The 23,600-nt window shown below is 36.9% G+C and overlaps 1 protein-coding gene across 1 annotated transcript in view; it reads left to right on the top strand.

Annotated features, from left to right (window-relative positions):
- The window catches only part of PCF11 (PCF11 cleavage and polyadenylation factor subunit), a 31,210-nt gene extending 19,034 nt beyond the window's left edge, over window positions 1–12,176 (top strand). The window contains 10 exon segments of the mRNA XM_043993172.1: window positions 2,993–3,010; window positions 3,012–3,093; window positions 4,987–5,106; window positions 5,555–5,663; window positions 6,945–7,128; window positions 8,357–8,512; window positions 8,980–9,027; window positions 9,029–9,073; window positions 9,420–9,458; window positions 11,124–12,176. Coding sequence (XP_043849107.1) covers window positions 2,993–3,010; window positions 3,012–3,093; window positions 4,987–5,106; window positions 5,555–5,663; window positions 6,945–7,128; window positions 8,357–8,512; window positions 8,980–9,027; window positions 9,029–9,073; window positions 9,420–9,458; window positions 11,124–11,339 — 1,017 coding nt within the window. The 3' untranslated portion in view covers window positions 11,340–12,176.
- The last annotated feature ends 11,424 nt before the right edge of the window (window positions 12,177–23,600 follow it).

Raw genomic sequence — 23,600 nt, forward strand, 5'->3', positions numbered from 1 at the left:
TGTTAGCATTTTAAGTATTCTATTTATAATTTCACTCTATTTTTATTCCCTCCTCCACCATTTTCCTACCTGTCTTCTATAACATTTAAATGGCAAGAAAACTCAAGTTTTAGCTTCTAAAAAGAAGACATAATAATTTAAGGTAGTATGGCCTGGTGGAAAGAACACTGCATGGGTGACAAAAGGACTTAGATTTCTGGCTTTCATCACCTGTATAACTTTGAGCATTTCATTCTTCCTGCCCTCATCTATAAATTGAGGTAGTTGATATAGATAATCTCTAAAGTCCTTCCAGCTCTTAGTCCAATAATCCTATAAAATGGAGAGGGGAATTACTCTGGCTCTTCCTGACTTTATGTTAATAGTAGTTCAGTGCTGTTCATTATATAGTTGCTGATCTGTCTCTTCATATGCAATTTATCTGGATGGTATTTTAAATACTGGTAGTATATTTCATTTTTTAGAGAATGTTTATTCTGGCTAAACTCTTATTTCTTGATATAGCATGGCAATAATTAATTATTTAATATTAATTGCAATGATGGTGTCTATGCCTATGTCCTATTATTTTTTCCTAGGGAACTATTAAACAGTTAGCATATAATGCCAGTACAGGAAAAATTTTCACTAAATACTCAGACTTCCTTCTTATAACAAAGTAGTTTATTTTGTTAGTCTAATTTTAATGAATTCCCTACAGGAAATTAACTAACCAGTTGAAAGTTATCCCTTAAGTTTTATAAGGGGGAGAATAGAAAAACTGAACTGACTTTTTTAAAAGAAAAACTGTTCTCCTTTCCTTCTGGTCTTCCTATTCAAGCCCATAAAATTCTACCTAAATCTAAATCCCAAATCATTCACCAAAATAGAGCATATCAGCTCTAACTTTGGTTAGTTTTTTATTATTGTAGCCAACTCAACCATAGAGAAGTTGGTTTTTATCTTCTTATTTCATTTTTCTAGACCATGGAGACTTAGGAATGCGATTTCTTTTTGAATTGTACTCATAACAAAATGTAAACAGCAAAGAATTTGGACATTTCAATGAATTGGTTAAACTAGGATTTTACCAGTAATCTCAAGATTTAATTCTTGAAAAGACTTCTTTATAAGGGCCCATTTTTAAGGTACATTCAGGAGTTCTATTGTGTCAGTGTTTCTATGCTAATCACTGTTGGATAAGTTGAAAAGACATTTCCTTCCTTGTTAACTCTGAAGAGAATTTTATGACTATACTCTCCTCCATATGCTCAAAAAGTATGTTTTAATGGGAAGAAATTGTTAATAAACCTTCATCTTTAACTGAGTGTCCCCCAAGGCTCTTACTTGGGCCCTTCTCTTGTCAGTTGATGATCTCTGCTACCATGGATTGACATACCTTTGTGTAAGTGATTTTCAGACCTACTTATTCACCCTAACCTCATTCATATCTCCTAGCAGAGGTCCTGAATCAGGTGTCCTGTAGATATCTTAAACTTAATATATAAATCTGAATTAATTATCTTTCCCTCTAAACTATCCCTATTTCTGTTCCATCCTTCCAGTTACCCAGGTCTTTCTTGACCCTGCCAGTACCTTGGTGGAAGCCCCTTTTACATCATCCCTTCAGATTACAGTAGTGTTTTGTTTCATCTCTTCCCTTATATCTTCCTGATCCAGTGCATCCTTTACTCATCTGTCCAGTTTACCTTCGTAAATTCAGGTCACTTGAGTATCACCTCCCTCTTTCTTTACCCCTTCCCCCATTCAGTAAATTCCAGTTAATCCTCTAGGATCAAATATCTCTTCCTACCTTTACAGTCTTGTATACCTCATTTACTTACACATACTTTGTGTGATCCAGTGATATTGGCCTCCATGCTGGTACTGGAGCATCTTCCCAAATTTCAGTGGCTGGCTCCCATACCTAGAATGCCTTCCTTCCTCAACTCCATTTCCTGGCTTCAGTTTCCAGCTAAAATCCCACCTTCTAAAAGTTTTTCCCAAGTCTAGTAGTGTCTTCCCTCTTGATTTTTTATGATTTATCATGTATATCTCCTATTTAAACATAGTTATTTTCATGTTCTCTACCTCTTTTAGTCTGTGAGCTTGAAATCAGGGGCTAGTTTTTGATTTTCTTTTCTCCCCAGCCCATACCACAGTGCCTGGTACGCAAGGTTCTTGTTGACTTGACTTGAAAGAAGTGAAATTGTCTTGACAGCTAAGCCATTTTTAAATTATTTTAAAATAATTTTGAAGGCTGTTTTGCTATTTCTGGCTCCTTATAAAAGAGAAAGATCTTTTCATTTAATGGGTTAATTCCCAGAAATGATGTCCATGTCACTTGTCAGTAATAACTGAACAATAGTTCAGATGAGATGTTACCTAAAATCTAAAATTTTCTTACATCTTTAACTTTGAATGTTGTACTATATGATAAATCCAGCATAGTTAAAGTGTTGATTTTCCTCATATACTTAAAAACTAACTATTCATGTCTAGGGGTAAGAGCTATAAAGACTGGCTTAGTGGTAGAAGTCCTTGCTAGGAAATCCTTGGTTATTTTCAGTCTTAAACTTTCCTAGGATGGTCTCCAAAATGGATTATCCTAATACTGAATTATGTGAGTTACTTTATAATAAGATTTCTGCATAAGAGTAGAAAAAATTAAATGTTATTCCAACTTAATTTTTTAACCATATTTGAAAGTATTAACTAAATTTAAAAAATATATCTTCTTGATTTATTTACACCAGATTTATTCTTTTGTATCTATAATGCTGTTTCTTTTCTTACTTGCATTTTATTTCATGGCTATATACCTTCACCCCCCCCCCCCCCCCCCACATAAGTCAAGATGTATTAAATGAAATTGCCATACTGTATCATTAGAAAAAAACTTAAATAATTCAAGTTTATAGCAAGCATATTTAAAAAATTTATGTGATTAAATATTGAAGATTTTACATAAATAGAAATGGTACACATATTTACAAATATATTCTTTTAAAAGGTTCTCTCTGGTGTTACTCCAGCCTGTAGCTTTTGGACAAGGACAACAGTTTTTGCCAGTTCATCCACAAAATCCTGGTTCTTTTGTTCAAAATCCAGCAGGTATGTACTTCTTCCTAGTATTTTTCAAATGATAGTATTTGCCTTGTTGATTAATGAACTTTTTTCAATTTCAGAAAATGATGGTGTTTTTGAAAGAGCATATTTTATTTTAGGGAATTCTTATCCAATACACATCCAAATCGTATATAAAAGTTTGCTTTTTAGTTCTCACACTCAGCTTGCCTTATTCATAGCCAGTTCACAATTTATAGGCAGAGATAATTAGCAATTAATTCTGTCTTGTGGTGCTCCAAGAAGAGGGGAGGAAAGTTGAAAGAGTGAGTATGCTTGAAGTAGAATTACATAAATAACAAATCACATTATAATCGCTACTAGTCAATCAGTAAACATTTATTAAGCACTTACTATGTTCCAGGCGCTTTGCTAATTACTAGGGATACAAAAAGAGGCAAAAAAACTCTCTCTACCATCAGGGAGTTCACAATCTAATGGGGAAGATAACAGGCAAGCAAATAATATACAAATAAGTCATAGGTGGTTTGTATAGCTTGTTAACATATACTGGTTATAGTTGTATGTTCTATTTGCATAGCTGTAGCTTGTTAACATAGCTTGTAGCAGATATATTGGTTTAACAGCCATAAAATACAGTTCATAATTTGAGGTGCATTTTGAGCTAGATGCTAAATAGAATATCTAAGTTGTATCCCTATCTAGTTGATATAATAATACATTTATCCTAATATGGACTGATCAGCAAGGTTCCATAACTTATCGTATAATTGAATGAGAGGTTTCCTATAATTTTAAATCTTGATATGTAGTAAAAGGGAACAAATAACAAATTTCCAGAACTAAGAATCAGGCCAACATAGTTAGCAAACATAGTTAGCAAAGCAGGTGTTTTGGCTATGAGTTATCCATAAAGCAACATCTTCAGAAGTATAACATCACACTGTGGTAAAATATTTGAGTTAATTACAAATTTTGGGAACTGCTAAAGTCTCTGAAGTGACTTGAGAAATCTTAGCCAAATTTTATTTTGTGCTTTTGGTTCATTTAATGTACTCTCTGAAGTAGTCATTGGAATTACATAAAGTTCAAAAGCATTTTGGCATTCCCGAAAATTACCTCACAACTTGGTGGGATAGGATGGGGAATTACCATTACCCTTTTACAGATGAGAAAACTGGAGTTCACAGAGGTTAAATGACTTGCCCATGGTACTAATTTCAGTACTAATTTCACAGGTCTTCTGACGTTTAGTACAGTGTATATAGATTTGAGTTCCAAGAATTTGAATCAGATACAACATAAATAAGGAGAATAGTTATCCATGTCAAATGTTTCCTCTTGAAGTTTTAGGAATGAAGAGTACTGTCTTATTGATGAATTTTCTTGGAAAAGGCGTAATGGTGGTGATACGGGCATAGGGGTTGTAGCTACTATATAGAACCATTTTACAGGGTTTCTCAATTGGTTTATCACAATTAGCTTTTTCATTTTTAAGGTCAACACCAGGGTTTCTCTCTCTTGTTCATTTCTGGCAAAGGAATGCAGTGTGGTATTCAAGTATTTTTAGAGAAGGATGGATTGTAAAGCTGGCTTCATTGTTTTTAGAATTTAAGTCAGTAGTTGGAAGCATGTTTCTTTTGGAGGGAAAGTAAAATGTAGATCTCTTCTTGTGGCTTGTTGGATAGTATGTCTCATGATTCATTAACTTCCTACTTCATTGTTCATTGTTAGGAACAGGAGTAGAAGGGTAGAGATGTTGATTTGATAAAGGTATACCCTTTTGGAGAAAAAGTGGGCTACCCACTTACTCATCGTTAGGTGTCTTATCAAATAAAAAGAAAGCATTTTAATAAGAACTTAATAGATTTTACTTTTGGAAATTACTTTAAAGTGCACTTTTTTCTTCCAATTTTAAAGGTGCCCTTCCAAGAGCATATCCTGATAATCATCTCAGCCAGGTCGATGTGAATGAACTCTTCTCTAAACTGCTAAAAACAGGAATACTTAAATTATCTCAACCTGATTCAGCAACAACTCGTAAGTATACTTTAGTATTCTGACAACACAAAGCTTCTTTGAATTGTAAATTAAAAGATTTGTTTCTTGGTTCTTAGATAAAAAATCTTAGGGTTTAGGAGCCAGAGAGGATATTAAACTTTATTATTACTTTTAAAAATGTGATGAAATTCATTAAGTATTAATTTTTCAAACTAGATTTTTAAAAAGCTTTGTCATCATTAAAAAAAAAATAACCAGCACTTTAACAGACTTCCTGGTTAGAGTTTCTTTTTGTATAAATTATAACATCAGTTCATACTTTTATTAACATTTGCATAGTGATGATATGTGAAATTGATAGGCTTTTAAAATATTGCATGTAGTGGTCTTGTTTATGCCTTTGACATTTGAGTTCTCCCTTGTAAAGAATCCATTCAAATGTTTTCAGAATGTATTAAGAAATTTGTATGTTCTTTTTAAATTAAAGAAGTAAACGAAGTCACTACACAACCTCCCCCTGAGGAAGAAGAAGAAGATCAAAGTGAAGATCAAGATGTTCCTGACCTCACTAATTTCACAGTTGAAGAATTGAAGCAGTATGTATACTAATGACACAACCTATATTAGTTCAATCAAGTCTTGGCTTGAAAAAAAAAAAGTAGAAAAATCAACTGCAGTGTTTTTATTATAAAATAGCACCACCACTTTTATCGTATTCCAAAAATAATTATAAAGTATTCTAAACCTATTCTCTTTTTTTATTATTAATGATTGTTGTTATCCTCTTTGAAAATTTAATTGGCAATATGTTCTTTACTGCAGATGGCATGATAGGATTAGTCCCTGTTTATATGTGTTGGGCCCTTAGACCAAAGTTTTCCCTTTGCTTTTTTTCTTTCTAGTTCAAGTCAGTTGTGCTGATTAGTATTCATGCTTATATAGGGCTGGAGACTGATGGTATGAATGATAAATGTTAGTTAGGTACTACTATTTATTCAGTCTCTTAATCTCACTTAAAGTTAGTCTAGTATATAATCAACAGTGTTGGCCTTGACCTGGGCTCAACTCCTGTCACGTAACAGCTATGTCACCATAAGCAAGTCACTGAATCTCTCTGATCTTTAGATAACAACTATAAGACTTCTAAGGTATAGGCAAGTTGTGATATGTGTCACTAGAAGGAGTTTCTACATTGACTAAATAATTTTTCTTGATTTTTATCACATAATAGCCCAACCACCATCTAAAATTATGGTCATTTTCCTGTTTTAGAAATCTTTTTTAACAACTTAGAAGTCGGGGGGGGGGGGGGAGTGCTAGAGAGTTTAAATAATTTCTGGAAACGTGTTAATTTGGATTTCTTGTCTCTGATTTCCTTTTTCATTTGGCCTTCCCAATTAACCCTCTCATTTACTGTTTTCATATGGTTCATTATAGTGGACTTCTTTCAGGGTGTAGCTTGGTTACTGAAATCTTCACAAATTCTGGGGAATTACAGGCTTGTCTACAGGCTTGACTTCGCTTCCAATCTAAGAATAGCTTGGCTGTGGTCTTATTTGCTGGCAGGTGGTTGGGCTATTTTTAATCTGGAGTTTTAGAACAGGCTCACAACCAGAGGAGAGAGGACCCCACAGCAGTACATTTGCCTACATTATTTTAATCCAGTGTGTTCTGTAGGAATGATGTATTAAAACTATTTGCAGACTACAGTGGATTATTTGGGAAACAGATGTACAGAGCTTCCATGCTGTAGTAAAGAGGGCAAATAAGTGTTGTGTTTTGTTATTTATTTTTATTTTAAATATGAAAATCAAATCATTGCAGTTATTTTGATTTTAAGCACTTTATGGAAACTAAAGCTGCTTTTTTTTAAATAGGCGTTATGATAGTGTTATAAATCGACTGTATACTGGTATCCAGTGTTATTCTTGTGGAATGAGGTTTACAACATCACAGACTGATGTCTATGCAGACCATTTGGACTGGCATTACCGCCAAAATAGAACTGAAAAGGATGTTAGCAGAAAAGTAACTCATAGGAGGTGGTACTACAGTCTAACGGTAAGCTATCTATACATGATAATGGTATATTTTTGATATTTATTGTAGCAATGAAATGAGTGGATTTTTAATGTTTTCTTACTTGGAATGAGTGTGGCTATATATATGAAGATGAATAAATAGGCAAGTTACTTAAGGGTGGGAATAATTTTTTATTTTTGTCTTTAAGATTCCATTGCTTACTTAGCACAGGGTTGTTTAATCAAAGTTTTATTAAATTGAATACTATTGTTTTCTGAAAAGTCACCTATATATTATTTGTTAATATTCTGAGTAGAATAGGATTATGATCCTATGTATAAAAAGACACTTAGACAAGCAGGCCTTAATTCTGTTATTTTGAAATAGATTTTTAAAAAAGTTGGAGCTGAAAAGGTAACTTTGAGATCATCTAGGCCAAGGGTTTTAAAACTTTTTTATTATATGTGTGTGCGTGTATGTATATATGTGTGTATACACACATATATACATACATATATACACATATGTAACTCTATTCACACATGCAAACATATGAGATTGGAATTTTCCTGATCTGATCTCTGTGAATGTGGAATAACATTGAAGATGTAGAATTACATATTCGCTGTAGCCAGTATGATATAGTTTGGACACCCAAATTAAAATAAGAATTGATACTTACAGAATACTAAATAAGATGTTAATAATTTGTCAGCCCACATTATAAATGGGAAAAAAAGTAGATTTCTGTTAACTCTAAAGCTTTTCCCACTGGTTAAACCTTCCAGAGGAAGGTTCTGCTTGAATAGACTTTAGAACCCTGGCTATTCCTCAATCTGATGCTATAAGGCAGTGGTATCAAACTTAAATAGAAACACTGAACTGTTACTTATGGATCCCTGCATGCCATATACCCATGTAGGTTTAAAATGTAATATTACCCATGTTTTATTGTATCTTTATTCATTTTGTTAAGTATTTCTTGGCTACATTTTAATCTGGTTCAGGTTGCGTGGGAGTGCTGGCTGCATGTTTGAAAGCTCTGCTATAAGACATCTAGTCTAAATTCTTTCCTTTTTCCCCTTAGATCAGCTTCTACTGCTTGAGTTTCACACATAACCTCTCCTATCCCCATTCATCCTTTTGAACTTTTTTTTGGCCAACATTGTATTATTTTTTAAAGGTGCATATAAACACATAAAATATTTAGCACCAAATGGAAAAAAATAGTATTTTAATTAAGAGTTTATGGTAATATTCTTTTAAGGACTGGATAGAATTCGAGGAAATAGCTGATTTGGAGGAACGTGCAAAGAGCCAGTTCTTTGAAAAAGTACATGAAGAGGTTGTGTTGAAAACCCAAGAAGCTGCTAAAGAAAAGGAGTTTCAGAGTGTCCCTGCTGGACCAGCTGGGGCAGTAGAGGTAAGGGAAGCATATATGAAAATTTTTACTCTTTTGGCCTACATTGAGTTTCATAAAGGTATGAGTAATGTAGTCTCTGATTAGCTCTTTTTCTGTCAAACACAAATCTCCTTTTACTTTATCTGATATACTTTTTCCAAAAAGAAACAGTAATTGTTTTAAATGACCATTTAAAATTTTATACATTTTTTTAATGACTTTTATAGAAATCCATTAAATTCCTTCCTCCTTACACATAATTAAATTTTTGATTTTTTTTTTAAGTGAGGCAATCGGGGTTAAGTGACTTGCCCAGGGTCACACAGCTAGTAAGTGTTAAGTGTCTGAGGCCAGATTTGAACTCAGGTACTCCTGACTCCAGGGCCGGTGTTCTATCCACTGCGCCACCTAGCTGCCCCACGTAATTAAATTTTGACATTGGTATTGCTAGCAACTTGCATGTAATCTTTATTTGTCCTATTTTCCAGAGCTGTGAAATATGTCAGGAGCAATTTGAAACATATTGGGATGAAGAGGGAGGAGGAATGGCATCTAAAAAATGCTATCCGAGTAGATGGAAAGGTAATTTTGGATCTTTTGATGATAGGTGTATTGAAAATGTGTGGAGTCGTTATTTTTGGTTATTCGGAAATGTAAGGCTTATAATTATTTAAAAATTGGACTGTGGCAAAAATTAGCCTCAATTTTTATATTTCATTATCGTGTAACACACCTTAGTGTTTAAAGTATTGGTGACTAGTTTATATTATGAATGGGAAGAAAAGTAATTTAGTTTCTTAGCTACTTGATAATTGAAAGATTAAAAAAAATGTGAAGATAATTTCTGGCCCAGATCATTTCCAATTGAAGTAAATGTATTTGTGCAGAAAATAAACATTGTAGCTTAACTGTCTTTTTCCTGTTTCAGATTTACCATCCATCATGTTATGAAGATTATCAAATGTAAGTCTTTTTAATACTTCGTTTGCATGTAAGCCAGATGCATGTTAGAATTTTTCTGTAGTTTTTTCCCTTAGTCATATTTTCCCCCATTTTAAGGCCTGAATATGATTTTTGTTTACAAGGGTAGTTGGTAGATTGGATAAGAAAGTTAAGTAGCAGACTTGGATACTATTAGTAAAGATTTTCCCCCCTAGTTTTTGTTTTTTTTTTTGTCTCAACATTTTATTGACTTAAATGTTGATGCCATATTCTGTCAGAAGTGGTAAAGCAAAAGTAGAAATGAGTTGAGATAAGATTGCTAGGGAACAAGTTGTATTTAGGGTTTTCCTTTTTCTAATTTTTTCTTTTGTTCACATGTGTAGTATGAGACCATGAGACTGACCTTTTGAATAAAAGTCCTAATTTGCCATATGTGGTTTTTAAAAAAGGTGTTCAAGAGACAAACATAAATGAAGCATCCCATAGCTGTTTTACTTAAGCTTGCCATCTTTTCTTTCTCCGTATCATCCTCCTGTTTCTGTTGATTTCATGTCTTGACTTTTGTCATTTTAGTTACCAGTGTCACCTTACTTTTTTAGGTTTTGGAAGCAAATTTAGTGTAGTCCAAGAATAATAGGTTGAGATTTCAGATCTTCATTTTTAGTTTGTATCTTCTGTGTGATCTTGGGCCAACACATAACTTCTGGGCCTTAGTTACCTCTTATTTAAAATGTAAAGTCTTTTCCAGTTCTTAAAAGTTTTAAACTGATCTTTCCACTCTTTAGCCTGTTGTTCTTTCCCTCCATTACTGCTAGATGTTTAATGCACTTTCCATCACCATAGAAGTCTCAACTCCCTTTTAGCATTTTAGGCTCATAGTATGGTGTGATGGAAATAATATTGGCTTTGGCAGAAGTATATGACTTGGATTCAAATCCTGCTTCTGCCAATTGTGTTAACTTGGAGCTATTCACTTTACTTTCCCTGGCCTCAGCTTCCTTATCTGTAAAGTTAAGAGGTTGGACTAAATGATCTTTAAGTCCAGTGATGAATCTGCATTTTCAGTCTTCACCCCCAGCATATGCTATATTCCAGCTTTCTGACGCTTGGAATATTCTCTTCCATCCTTCTGCTTTGAGATCTTAACTCTTTCTCTTAAGCACAACTCAAATGAAACTTTTTCCATACTTTTCCAGAATACTAAGGAATACTTATCCTCCTTACTAAATGTAAATCTTGAGGATATTCTAAACCCAACTTATTTTCTTTGTTTACTGTATAGCCATTGCCAAAATTCTCTTGTTCAGTTGTGTCTGACTGTGACCCCATTTGGGGTTTTCTTAGTAGAGATACTGGAGTGGTTTGCCATTTCCTCTTTCAGCTCACTCATTTTTTAAAGATGAGGAAACTGAGGCAAACAGAATTAAGTGACTTTTCCCAGGGTCACACAGCTAGTATCTGAAGCCAGATTTGAACTCAGAAGATAAATCTTCCTAGCTTCAGGCCCCTGACCACTATGCCACCTAGCTCCTACACTTATTGGTACTTAATTTTTGTGAAGACATAGGCAAGGCATTCCTGTTAGTTTTTTTTCCCCTTGTCATTACAAAATTAGGTATGTATAAGATTTGACAGCACTGAATAGTTATAAACTTTATTCATAGTTGGATGATACTTTTTATTTTTGTAGACATCTTCATTTGATTGTACACCGTCTCCCAGCAAGACACCTGTTGAAAATCCCTTGAATATTATGTTGAACATTGTCAAAAAAGAATTGCAGGAACCCTGTGACAGTTCCAAAGTTAAAGAAGAACCCGTTGATGGCCCACCAACTTGTACAGATGAGAGCATAGCTACACCTACTGAAATTAAAGCAGAACCTGATACAGTTGAGTCAGTTTAAATAAAATAAGAGGTATGTTTTTCTTAAAAAAAAAAAAGAGCTGCTGTGTTATAGTTGAATCTAGAAGGTGAAGAATTTTTATATATGTGTGTATATATATATATATATATATATATAAAAGTATATATATATAAATTACTTAGCTGAGGCAGGGTCCTTAGCTACCATTTGGTTAATAAATACATTTTAGTATTTGCATTTCCTACTGCCTGCACAGTTTCAGGTGCTCGTTGTGTGAAAGTTCTGTAGATGCGTGCAAATTTAACAAAATGAAATTGTATGTGTAAAATATGTACAATTTTCACTTGTGGAACTGTAAATTATAAATAAAAATATTTTTGCTATCCATGGAGTGTAAATGTTTATGCACACCATCAAATAAAGACAGTGTTTCTGTACTTTTCATTGGGTGGAATTAAACAGCGACCTCAACATTGACCTTTTTACTAGTAGCCTCCCATGATTAAAAAAAGAAAAGAACAAAAACCAAATGAACCTGAAGTTAATTTTCATCCTTCAAAAGGGGTATCAGCACTGCAGGACCTTTCTCAAATAGTAAAGTCTAGATTTCAAAAAAAAAAAGTTTAAACTCAACAGGACAAACTTGCGTACATATCCAGATTATTTAAAAAAAAAAACCAAATGTCAATTTGACAGAAACAAATGAAGCAACTTTTATTCTTAAAAGTGGACACCAGTGCCATCAAACATTTGATTAACAAACAAGTATATTTAGTAGCTGAAGGTGATTTTTAATGACATTTTTCAAACTGTCAGCAATTTAAAGCAGATGAACATAGCATTTTTTATTTTAAGTCAAAGGGGGGAAATGTAAGAATGTTCATTTGAAGCATGGTTAATCTTTTCCTTTGTTGATTTTTGACTGGATTAGATAATAAATCAGATACCGTGAGATGTTAATATTCATACATGTAATAAATAGAATGATGAAGTAACTTTAAGATTGTATCTCTTTATTTCGTGAGTTGCTTTAGAATGTATGGCTAAATTTTAATTGGTGAATGTACTTTAAGATACTATTAGTCTGAATATGAATGAAAATATTGTATGGTGATTAGTTGGGAATACATCTTTATTTCAGTGTAATTGGTTTCCTTTTAAATTCTAAATGTTTTATTTAATGCACTGAAAAACCCTATAAGTTCATAGGCTTTTTCCCCAATTGCCAAAAGGATCCATGACAAAAAAGTTATAAACCCTTGCCTTATGATGATGGATGTCCCTTGCCCCTCAGATAAATTCTTATCAAATTTCAAAACCCTTTTATCCTCAAACTATTATAAAGAAACCTTAGAAAAAAATCAGGGCTTCTTAAACTTTTTTTAGTCATAACACAACCCCTTTTCACCCAAGAAGATTTTACGCAACTCAAAGTATATAGGTATATGAAATAGGTATACATCACCCTTTTACTGTTGCCAAATTTTTCCCCGTGGGTCATCTTAACAGAAAAGGACTTTGTTCAAATATTCATATTTTAACAAGGGTGGAGATTTGTCTGTTATCCGTAGTTTTTTTGTCTTTTTAATGAGCTAGACTAGCTATGTGGCCTGAATGACAGCTAGTTTTAATTTCTTAGTGTGCTGTTAAAAACCTGGAATTAAAACCCATTATTTATACATTTAACCACACCTTAAAGTTTGACTTAAAAACTGGTTTCAAAAGTATGAGGAAAATTTTTCCTTTAGGATCACATCTGTGATTTCTTCTGCGGAGAGAGATTCAGCTGAAAAATTTGCTCTGCTAAAATAGTTTGGCATATTTTCTGTAATTTAGTCTTAGTTGCCTGGGTTCTGAGAAGTTAGGTTTAAATTTACAATTAAATGTTGATGTATTAATAACTCATATTAAAGACTGCACTGCAATTCAAAACAACTAAGGAATTGCTAGCCTATAATTTGCAACTTGAAGAGATCTTTCGGGGTCACACCTAAGTCCTCTAACCATTCCAGTCTCTGGTAGGTTAGCGGCCTTTGCCAAACGGGCCATTGCGAGGTCAGATCTTCGAATTGTCTTAATTTGTGCTGAATATTATTTCATGTGGTTTTTGATTATTTCAATTCTGAGGATTATTTGTGTCTTTTGATCCTATTAGAGGATGGCTCCTGATTATATATTTATGTTAATTTCCTTTTATCTTTGTATAGAAGACCTTTATCAGATTTCTTCCTCCCATAAATAAGGCAACAGGCTCAGAGCTAATCACCTCGTTCAAGGTCATACCCCTAATAGTGGAACCTAGACTGTTAAATAAAGGTTTCCTGGCTGTAGTGCAGTGTTTTCTATCATACCAGTCTAGCCCTAGTTGAGAAAAATTTAGAAAGAGAAAAATTGCTATTAAATAAAGCATACATGAAATACCTAAAATGATCTGTCATTTTGGGATACTACTTTCATTAACATGGATTGAAATTTTCCCTAAAAAGGTTTTAACCAAGGGTCTATAAACTTAAAAAAAGGAAAAAAGAATTGATAACGTAAAAAAATTTTTTTTGATAACTTTCAATATGATTGATTTCCTCTGTAATTCTATGTATTTTATTTTATGTTTAGAATTCTGACAGTGGTGTCCATACTCATCAGACTGCCAAAGGGGTCCATCACACACAAATGTTTAAGAACTCTCCTTAAATTAGTAGATGGTTTTAGCTACAGTGCCTGAAAAATTCATCACCTTGTGGTCAAACTGGTACTGGTGCTATTCTTTTTTTTTTTTGGTGAGGCAATTGGGGTTAAGTGACTTGCCCAGGGTCACACAGCTAGTAAGTGTTAAGTGTCTGAGGCCAGATTTGAACTCAAGTCCTCCTGACTCCAGGGCCGGTGCTCTATCCACTGTGCCACCTAGCTGCCCCAATACTGGTGCTATTCTGTGCTAGCTACTGGGGATGCAAAACCAAAATAAATTAGACTCTGCCTCCAGGAGCTTACATTCTAGGGAGGAGGGATATAATCTAATGTTCACAGTTAAGTAAACAGTAAGAAAGAACTGTCCATCATTAGGCTGGTACCTGAAGCTTTTCTGAGACCTCTACTTGCACAGGCTTTTGGTTGGTGTTTTTTTGTTTGTTTTGGGCAATGAGGGTTAAGTGACTTGCCCAGGGTCACACAGCTAGTAAGTGTCAAACATCTGAGGTCAAATTTGAACCCAGGTCCTCCTGAATCCAGGGCCGGTGCTTTATCCACTGTGCCATCTAGCTACCCCCTGCATAGGCTTTTGAGACCCCAATGCCACACCCTGTGTCATTAGGTGGTTATTGGGGGTGGGAGTGAGTGTATTAAGTGCAGATATAGATAAAAGGAACTTTGAAGGCCATCTAGTCCAACTCCATTTTGTATCTAAGGAAACAGGCTTAAAAAGGTTTAAGTGCCTTTCCTAAGAGTCACAGCTATTAAGTGTCAGAATCATTAATTGAATGTCGGTCTTCCAGACTGAGTCAACTCTATGCCAGGATGCTTCAATGATTTTTCAATAGCACATTTATGTGCTCAGGAAATACTAGTTGAGTGACATTGAGAATCTGTTATCTCATGGCTTGCATCAAAACTTATGTGTTGAGTGTCACGATAATGGAATGTGATAGATTTAGCAGATACTCAGGGGCCCACCTAGAGATTAATTTAAACTGATTGGATTGCATAAAGTGTCTGACTCCTGAATGGATTACTGGTTGACTTCTAGTTAAGCACATCTGGCTGGTACTTAAGAGTACTTAAGAAAGCATGGTTCTCAGAAGCTGAAAAAACTTTGAATTCTGAATTTGAATGAAACTAGCCAATCAGCTTGAAGAACCTCCCATTTCTGGGAGGGGAACATGAAGCAGGAAGGAGACACTGGTGAGGCTGTTGGCTCTCATGGGCTGTGTTAGGAAGGCGAGGATTTCAGGCTATAAGAAATCTGTTCTCAAAATTTCTCTTTCTTCTACTATCTTTCAATAAACCCTTTAAAAACCTAAACTCGGGGCAGCTAAGTGGCAGGGGCAGCTAAGTGGCACAGTGGATAGAGCACCGGCCCTGGAGTCAGGAGTACCTGAGTTCAAATCCGGCCTCAGACACTTAACACTTACTAGCTGTGTGACCTTGGGCAAGTCACTTAACCCCAATTGCCTCACTAAAAAAAAACAAAAAAAAAAAACCCTAAACTCGTTTATCAGTGATTTTAGTCAGTTTCCCCCCAAAACTGGGGGGACAGATTAGAACCCACATTTAGAAATTTAAATTACACACACTCTAGATAAATAATCTAGACATCTAATTGATGATGATCAGTTAGAATTGCTGAACTATGTATGATTAAGTAATTGCTGGTAGTGAAAAACTGTTAAAGAATTTTTCTAATATATGTACATGCTACAGTAAGTGAACTAATAATTGCCTAAATTTCCAAGGCAGAACTAAAAGTTTTTTCTTACCATACTAGTACATTTTAATGTCAACCTGGTAAGTAATGGGTCTTGTTTACTCATTTTCTGTGTTCAACTTTCTTGGCAAAGATACTAGATTTCCTTCTCCAGCTTATTTTACATTATTATGTGTCGTACCATGGGAGGTGGGGGATGCAAGAGATTTTAGTAATGTCTATGGATTTGGTCTTTCTTCCAACTCTTAAATTTATGATCCTGTGACATGGTGTATGCATACAGTACTTAGGATCTTGTAGAACAAGATTACCAAAGAAGACATGTCTGATTCCTTGTGACCCTATGGACCATACTGTCCATTAGGTTTTCTTGGCAAGGATGTTGGAGTGGTTTGCCATTTCCTTTTGTGACTTGCCCAGGGTCACACAGTTAGTAAATGTCTGGGTGCTATGCCTGGAGTCAGGAAGACTCATCTTCCTGAGTTCAAATTTGGCCTCAAACACTTACTAGATGTGTGACCCCAGGCAAGTCACTTCACCCTGTTTGCCTCAGTTACACATTTGTAAAAATGATGTGGAGACAGAAATGGCAAAGCGCTCTAGTATCTTTGCCAAGAAAATCCCAAATGGGGTCACAGAGAATTGGACATGAGTGAAATGATTCAGGACCTGGCTCCAGGTTCTGAGCTCAATCCACTGAACCATCTAGCTGCCTCTATGTATGGCATACTATGTAGTTGTTATGGGATACTTCGGTGGAGAAACTCAAGTGACACTCAGGAATAAGGAAGTGCGGTTTATTAACGTGCGGGCCCAGAGGAAAGTGTTTCTCAAAGGGTCTGGGTCCTGAATCAAAGATGTGTCACAAATTTATACCCCTTGACAGAGTTTTCTAGCATAGCTTGCATTAGTGGGTTTGTACTTGGCTAAGCAGTTAAGTTTCTGGGGTCTGGGGCAAGCCCAACAGACTTGCCTAAGCCGTTTTGGGATCTGAGGCAAACCTTGCCTAAGCAGTTTTGGGAAGTGGTTGCAAGAGTCAATTTTTCCACGTTATTCCCCCCTTTAATAAACCCTTAAAACTCCCCCAAGTTCAAAAGGGGCATCATCTGCTTCCAACGAGTGGTAGCCTCTTATAGCCATGATAGCTGCAGTCCTTTTTTCATTCATGACTGATTCTATTGGAGTTAAAAATTGGGGGGGGGGGCCTCTGAGCCAGGCTAAGCTGCATGGATGAAAACTCCAACCTTGAGCCACGGGCGTGGCATGGTGTGGCCCCGTTGCACAGCAGAAAGGCCCATGAAAACCCTCAGGGATGCTCGGGTTTGTTTTGCCCGGCCCCAGCTGCAGGCTCATGCAACACGGGAGTTGGCTGGGCCAGCCATGGGGCGGCCAGCTCTGAGTTTCACCTGAGAGCAGGTTAATAAAAATGGGGGCTGACGAGACAAAGTTGGGGGGGAGGGACGGTACAAGGAGGTGGGAGAAGACAGGGAGGCTGCTACAAGGACACTAAGGAGACTGAAAAGGGGACGGAGAAAATGCTACGGAGTAAGAGACAATGAGAGGTCCATGAGAAAGAGAGAAGCTAAGGAGACAAGAGGCACGGGAAGGTTGTATAACTGCATTTCTTTGCCCTTATCTTTTACATTGATTTTTATAAAATAAACTCTGCTTTGATTATTCAATTAAGAGGCTTCTTAATTGTTTGCTTATCAATTTCAGAGAGGAGCAGTGTGGAGAAATTTTTTTTTTTTGGTGAGGCAATTGGGGTTAAGTGAATTGCCCAGGGTCACACAGCTAGCAAGTGTCTGAGGTTGGATTTGAACTCAGGTCCTCCTGAATCCAGGGCTGGTGCTCTATCCATTGCGCCACCTAGCTGCCCCTGAGAAAATTTTAAAAGGCCCTAACAGATTGGTTTAGGAAATTAATAGCAGTCAGATAGCCAGGCAGTCAAAAGTCCCCAGATTAGTCCTCCAGTTAGAATAGGCCCCCAGATAAATTAGGCCCAGCAGCTAGTCAGTTAAAATATTTCCATATTTGAATGGTGACCTAGATGGGACTTACAGACCAATTATAATTTTTCTAAAGTTATATTTTTTCATAAAATCATAATTTTTCATATAAGCACAGTTATATAATTTTTCAGATTAGATTAAATTAAGTTAAATTATTAATTTTGTTTTTTACATAAAGATGGGTGAGCTACAAGGAGTTTTAACCTAACCTAGTAATTTTTTTTAAAAAAAAGGGCCACTAGGAGTTACTAACCTGGTAAAATTTTTTTTATAAAAAGAAAAAAAAATTTTCCACCCACTGTCTCCCTTAATTTTTTTTTTTAAAGCCTCTAGCAGGGAAAAGCCTCAGCGTTTGTACTGAACCACGAATGACTATTTGTTTTACCTTTTGCCTGTAACGATTGGAATGATGCCACCTGCTGGAGACTTACTGTAGAAGAGTTCCGTCCATGAAGTGAAGGTCTTTGAGGGCAAGAACACGCGTCTTTTCTTTGGCGTCAGGAAGTGACATTGGCTAGTGGGAGGAAGAAGGAAGAGCTTTGCGCTCTGACTCGTGCTCTTTCCTTTGGACTCTGGCGGAGAAGGGAGCTAGAAATGCGCTCTCCCTTTAATAGATAGGAATCTAGGCCTTTTCTTTCTCTCTTTACCAAATTCTTATTCTCCTTAATAAATGCTTAAAAGTCTAACTCTTGCTAAAGCTTATAATTTATTGGGGACCACTCATTAGATATTTTAGACAGTTTAGCTAGAATTTTAGCCCTTAACATGCCTTTTTTCATTGGGGTATTCTGGGACAACATATTGTCTCACTTTAAAAGGATGACTAGCTCAGTATTTTTTTTTTTTTTTTGGTGGGGCAATGAGGGTTAAGTGACTTGCCCAGGGTCACACAGCTAGTAAGTGTCAAGTGTCTGAGGCTGGATTTGAACTCAGGTCGTCCTGAATCCAGGGCCGGTGCTTTATCCACTGTGCCACCTAGCTGCCCCTAGCTCAGTATTTTCTTATGGCCTTGCTGGACTTTTCCTCATCCATACTATAAAAAATTCTTGGAATGATGGGATGAGTGAGTCTATTTTCCCCACTGAGCCCATGGTTAATATTACTGGGGACATTTTGACCAATTTTGAGCCCTATTACGGTAAGGTAATAATAGCTCCTAGAAATTGTAATTTTTTTCTCTCCATTACTAATATTATAGCATGGTGTTTTTTAAAACTGTGTAGAGAGAGGAAGAATTGTACCCATAGTGAGCCATGTGTTCAGAGGGATGCCAGAGCTCCCTCTGCTAGAAACAACTTGAATTCACAAAAAAATGTTGACCAGTCTTTAAAATCGTCAGCAGAAGACCCCCGTTCAGGATGCTGTTAAACATACCCGCAGAAGCATCCTAGCACCACCTCTCTAGGGTCAAACATTTAAAAATCAATATAGAGCCCCTAAAGTGTGTCAATATTGTGAGAAGCAAGGACACCTGTTGAGAGAGTATAGAACTAGAATGTATGAATTGAGACACGTACTGTCTGAAAGCCTTAAAGAATTTTTTAGGGGAAATAGAAATAATCATAGAAATTTTTACCAGAGAGTAAACAACCAAGGCAATTACAGGCCTTATTACAAACAAAATTAGAATAACTTTAGAAGATCCTATCAGGAAGGTACAGAAGGACAGAATCAAAGTAATTATAGGCCTTATTACAAGCAGAATCAAAATAGATATAGACCTTTTCAGGGACACATAGAGAGGCAGAGTCAAAACAGTTATAGGCCTTTTCAGAGAGCTATAAAAGGGCAAAATGAGAACAGTCACAGACCCTCTCAAAAGGGTACAGATCAGGGAAATATAGAGAAGTTATGGTGTACAGGGGAGGAGATAACAGTAAATACTGAAAATTTTATTTTTCCAGACTTTAAATACATTAACCCTTTTATTCCAATCCATTCTCCTCCCCAAAGTAACAAACCTCATGTGACCCTTCAGGTTGAGGACACATATTATGATTGCTTATTAAAAGCTCAAAGAGTGGCAGAGTTAACTAAGAAGCAGCTAAGGGCCATTCTAGGAGCAGCTGGGTATTGCAGGCAATGGATACCCTGTTTTGGTGAAATTGCTAAGCCGCTTGTGGCTCTAACAAAAAATTCTATCCAAATATCTTTACAGCTGGATTCCCAGCATCTTTCAGCTGTGGCAGAATTGAAGCCGGCACCCCGGCCTGCTGATGTTGCTGTTCCTGTTCCTGTTCCTGCTTGGCTCCAGTTTGGATCCCACCATTTCATTCCACCTGCACCATTTGTAGGCGAAGAACTTCTCCACCAAGAGCATATGGCTCTAACTTCTAAAAAGGGTTATTGAACCTCTAACTTCTAGAAAGGGTTATTGAACCCTCATTGCTTAATTTGCAAAACAATTAATGCACATATTGAGTCTCACTGATGTTTAAGTTCTTTTGGTAAATTGCTTATCACTTCAAGTATCCTGATGTTTAAGGGTTTTTTTTGATAAATTGTTTATCACTAATATCTGTCATTGTCACTGTACTAGAGAATTCATGAACAACATGATGTGGTTTATTTGTCTAATGAAGATTTTGTGATAATGTTTAATATTATCAGTTATTCATTCATTTATCGTTAATATGTCATTGTGACTATGTATATAGCTTTTATTATCCTTAGTGAAAGAGTAGTAATTTTGTTGTATTGGTCATTATACCACTTTCCCAATTGACTCTGGATATGGTTTGAGATTACTGTATATATCGCAAGTATGTCCTAAGTTATGCAGGAGAACATGCATTTTTACCATCATATTGTCTTTGGTGAAATTAATATGAGATTTATGAATTATGGAAACTTACCATTTCAGAGACTAATTGCTCTTACACTGAGCTTGATGGAGATGGTTCAACTCCATGATGCAGGCCTTGGAGAGAATATATGTACAATAGGAGGAGAGACAGGTACACATAAGATGCCCTGAGGAGGCTGAGAGAATAGCCATTCAGTGAAACCTGGAGGCAGGATTCCCTTAGTTCAAATACATTCAGTAAGTTCATAGTTTTCTGATAATGCAGCTATGTAGGGCACATCTCTCACTCCAAAAATTGGTCTGGTATCATGGAAGCACCAGCCCATGAACCTGGTTTAACTTAACTTAGCTTTTCCATTCAGTCTGGTGGCATGGTTAGAATCCATCCACCTGAGGCCTAGCACAATTACTAGATGTCTATGCACCACAAGATGTGGTATGGTAACCTTTCCATAACATTTTCAGGTGTCATCACGGACACATTACTAAATTTGACCTTGATACAGACATAAAATGGTAAAAAACTGTTACTGATGTACTGTCTCAACTTTGTATTGCATACAGATATGAGTATCCTCCAAAGAGGGGACTCCAATATGTTGTATCTGTATCAAGTTTAAATTTGTTTTGTATATTTTGAAGAACTTTCACTGTTTCATTATTTAATTTGAACGATTTTGGACAATGTATGCTAAAGACTAGTGAAAGACCAGCAGTTCCAGAGACAACCAGAGACAGCCAGAATCCAGACCAGAGTCCAGTTCCCTGATGACATCTCAACCCTCCTTCAAAGATAATATTTAAAAGACTTTAAATGGACACTTTTGTTTCTTCCCACATACACCATCTGTAATGTATATTTTCTGCAGAGGCCTTCCCTCTGTGGACATTGTCAAAGCACAAGTCCATGAGGGATTGTCCCTCTGGACAAAATTTTTTTTTCCTGTATTGTTATTGGCATTGTGTCCTAGCAAAGGTTATGGTATTTTGTTTTGCTGCTTCAACAAGGAAACACACCGTGTTTCTTGTTGAAGCAAAGGGGAGACTGTAGGAGTTAAAATTAGCCTCAGGCTCCACAAGCAAAGCTTCCCCTCCCCCTCTGCTTCAGCTGCAGGGGGCCTCTGAGCCAGGCTAAGCTGTGGGGACGAAAACCCTGAGCCACGGGCATGGCACTTTGTGGCCCCGTTCCCACAGTGGAAAGGCATGAAAATCCTCAGGGATGCTGGGGTTTGCTTTGCCCAGCTCCAGCTGTGGGCTCATGCAACATGGGAGTCGGCTGGGCCAGCCATGGGGTGGCCAGCCCTGAGTTTCATCTCAGAGCGGGTTAATAAAAAGGGGGGTGACAAGACAAAGGGGGGGGCAGTACAAGGAGGTTGGAGAAGACAGACAGGGAGGCTGCTACAAGGACACTAAGGAGACTGAAAAGGGGATGAAGAAAATGCTACAGAGTAAGAGACAATGAGAAGTCCGTGAGAGAGAGAGAGAGAGAACGCTAAGGAGATGCAGGGGGGAGAGATGTGCCAGAAGGTTGTATAACTGCATTTCTTTACCCTTATCTTTTACAGTGATTTTTATAAATAAACTCTGCTTTGATTATTCAATTAAGAGGCTTCTTAATCGTTTGCTTATCAATTTGGGAGAGGAGCAGTGTGGAGAAATTTTTAAAAGGCCTTAACAGATTGGCTTAGGAAATTAATAGCAGTCAGATAGCCAGCCAGTCAAAAGTCCTCAGATTAGCCCTCCAGTTAGATTAGGCCCCCAGATAAATTAGGCCCAGCAGCTAGTAAGTTAAAATATTTCCACATTTGAATGGTGACCCAGATGGGACTTACAGCCCAATTATATTTTTTCTAAAGTTATATTTTTTCATATAATCATAATTTTTCATATAAGTAGTTATATAATTTTTCAGATTAGATTCGCTAAGTAGTTATTATTATTTTTTTACACTATGAAGCACATAAGGGCATTTGTGAGACAAGAGCCCAGGGTGACTATGAGGATCAGGACGACCGGGGTCCCAACAGGGGTAAGAGCCATGGGACCAGTGACCCAAGACCCCAAGGACCTGTTCCTGCTGAGAGCTCCTCTGGATGCATCCCGAAATTCCTTGACCTTGGCAGAGATTATCCCAGACTGATTAACATAGTAACAACATTCTTCCCCTAAGAAGAGGCAGGCCCCTTCTTTCTCAGCCAATAGCAAGTCTAGGTAGGGCCCTGCAGTTCTGGAGAACCACGCCCACCAGAGAAATCAATTGGTTCTTCAGGAAGAGTAGGGAGTCAGCCACTTGCTCCATGTCATTACTAATTTCCTGAGACAATTTGCGGTAGAAATGTGTAGTGGTGGATAGACTTCCCACTCCCGAGCCCAAGGCAGCTAATACCCCGTCCCAGCTAGCACGGGGAGCAGGAGGAGAGCTCTTTTTGAGCAACTGGGAAGCTGCTTGACTTGGTAGGGTAGCTTGGCTCCTGACAGGACCTTGTGGAACCCGAGGTCTGTGTACACAGAGCTATCAGGTAAAAGGAAAACCAAGAGGCATCGCACTATCCATCCCTTGTCCAGGCACTTAAATGCAGAACCGCCACAGAGGTAGCACACCCCTTGGGAGGCACAGGTTAAGTTACCCCGTAGTTCTCAGGTCTGGTTACAGAGAGACTGGGGAGTTTGGCCCAGTGAACTGAAGCCTGAGGTGTTAGAGGTGAGACAGATGGACAGGATAGGAGTGCTTAGCCAGAGTTGCACATCCCTGGCCACTGGTCCCAGGGGTATGGTTTGGTTTGGTTTGAGGGGGGCTACAGTGGTGAGATTCTGGTCAGTGCTAGGGACCGGAATGCCTACAAAGGCCCTACAGGCAAGTGGTAGATAGAACCAACAATAAGGCTCTCCAGTGGATGTAGAGGTCTAATTCGTAGTCTCTTGTATGAGGGATTGAGTGGTATTGGCCAGGTGCTCCAAGGTATGAAAGGGGCCCCTTGGACAACCTGAGGATTTTGGTGATAGCCCTTTGTTGGGTTTCCATTACTATCTTTTCCTGAGCCTGATCCTGTACCCCTCCTCCATCA

Source organism: Dromiciops gliroides, chromosome 3 (genome assembly GCF_019393635.1).
Source record: "Dromiciops gliroides isolate mDroGli1 chromosome 3, mDroGli1.pri, whole genome shotgun sequence".
Classification (NCBI taxonomy): Eukaryota; Metazoa; Chordata; class Mammalia; order Microbiotheria; family Microbiotheriidae; genus Dromiciops; species Dromiciops gliroides.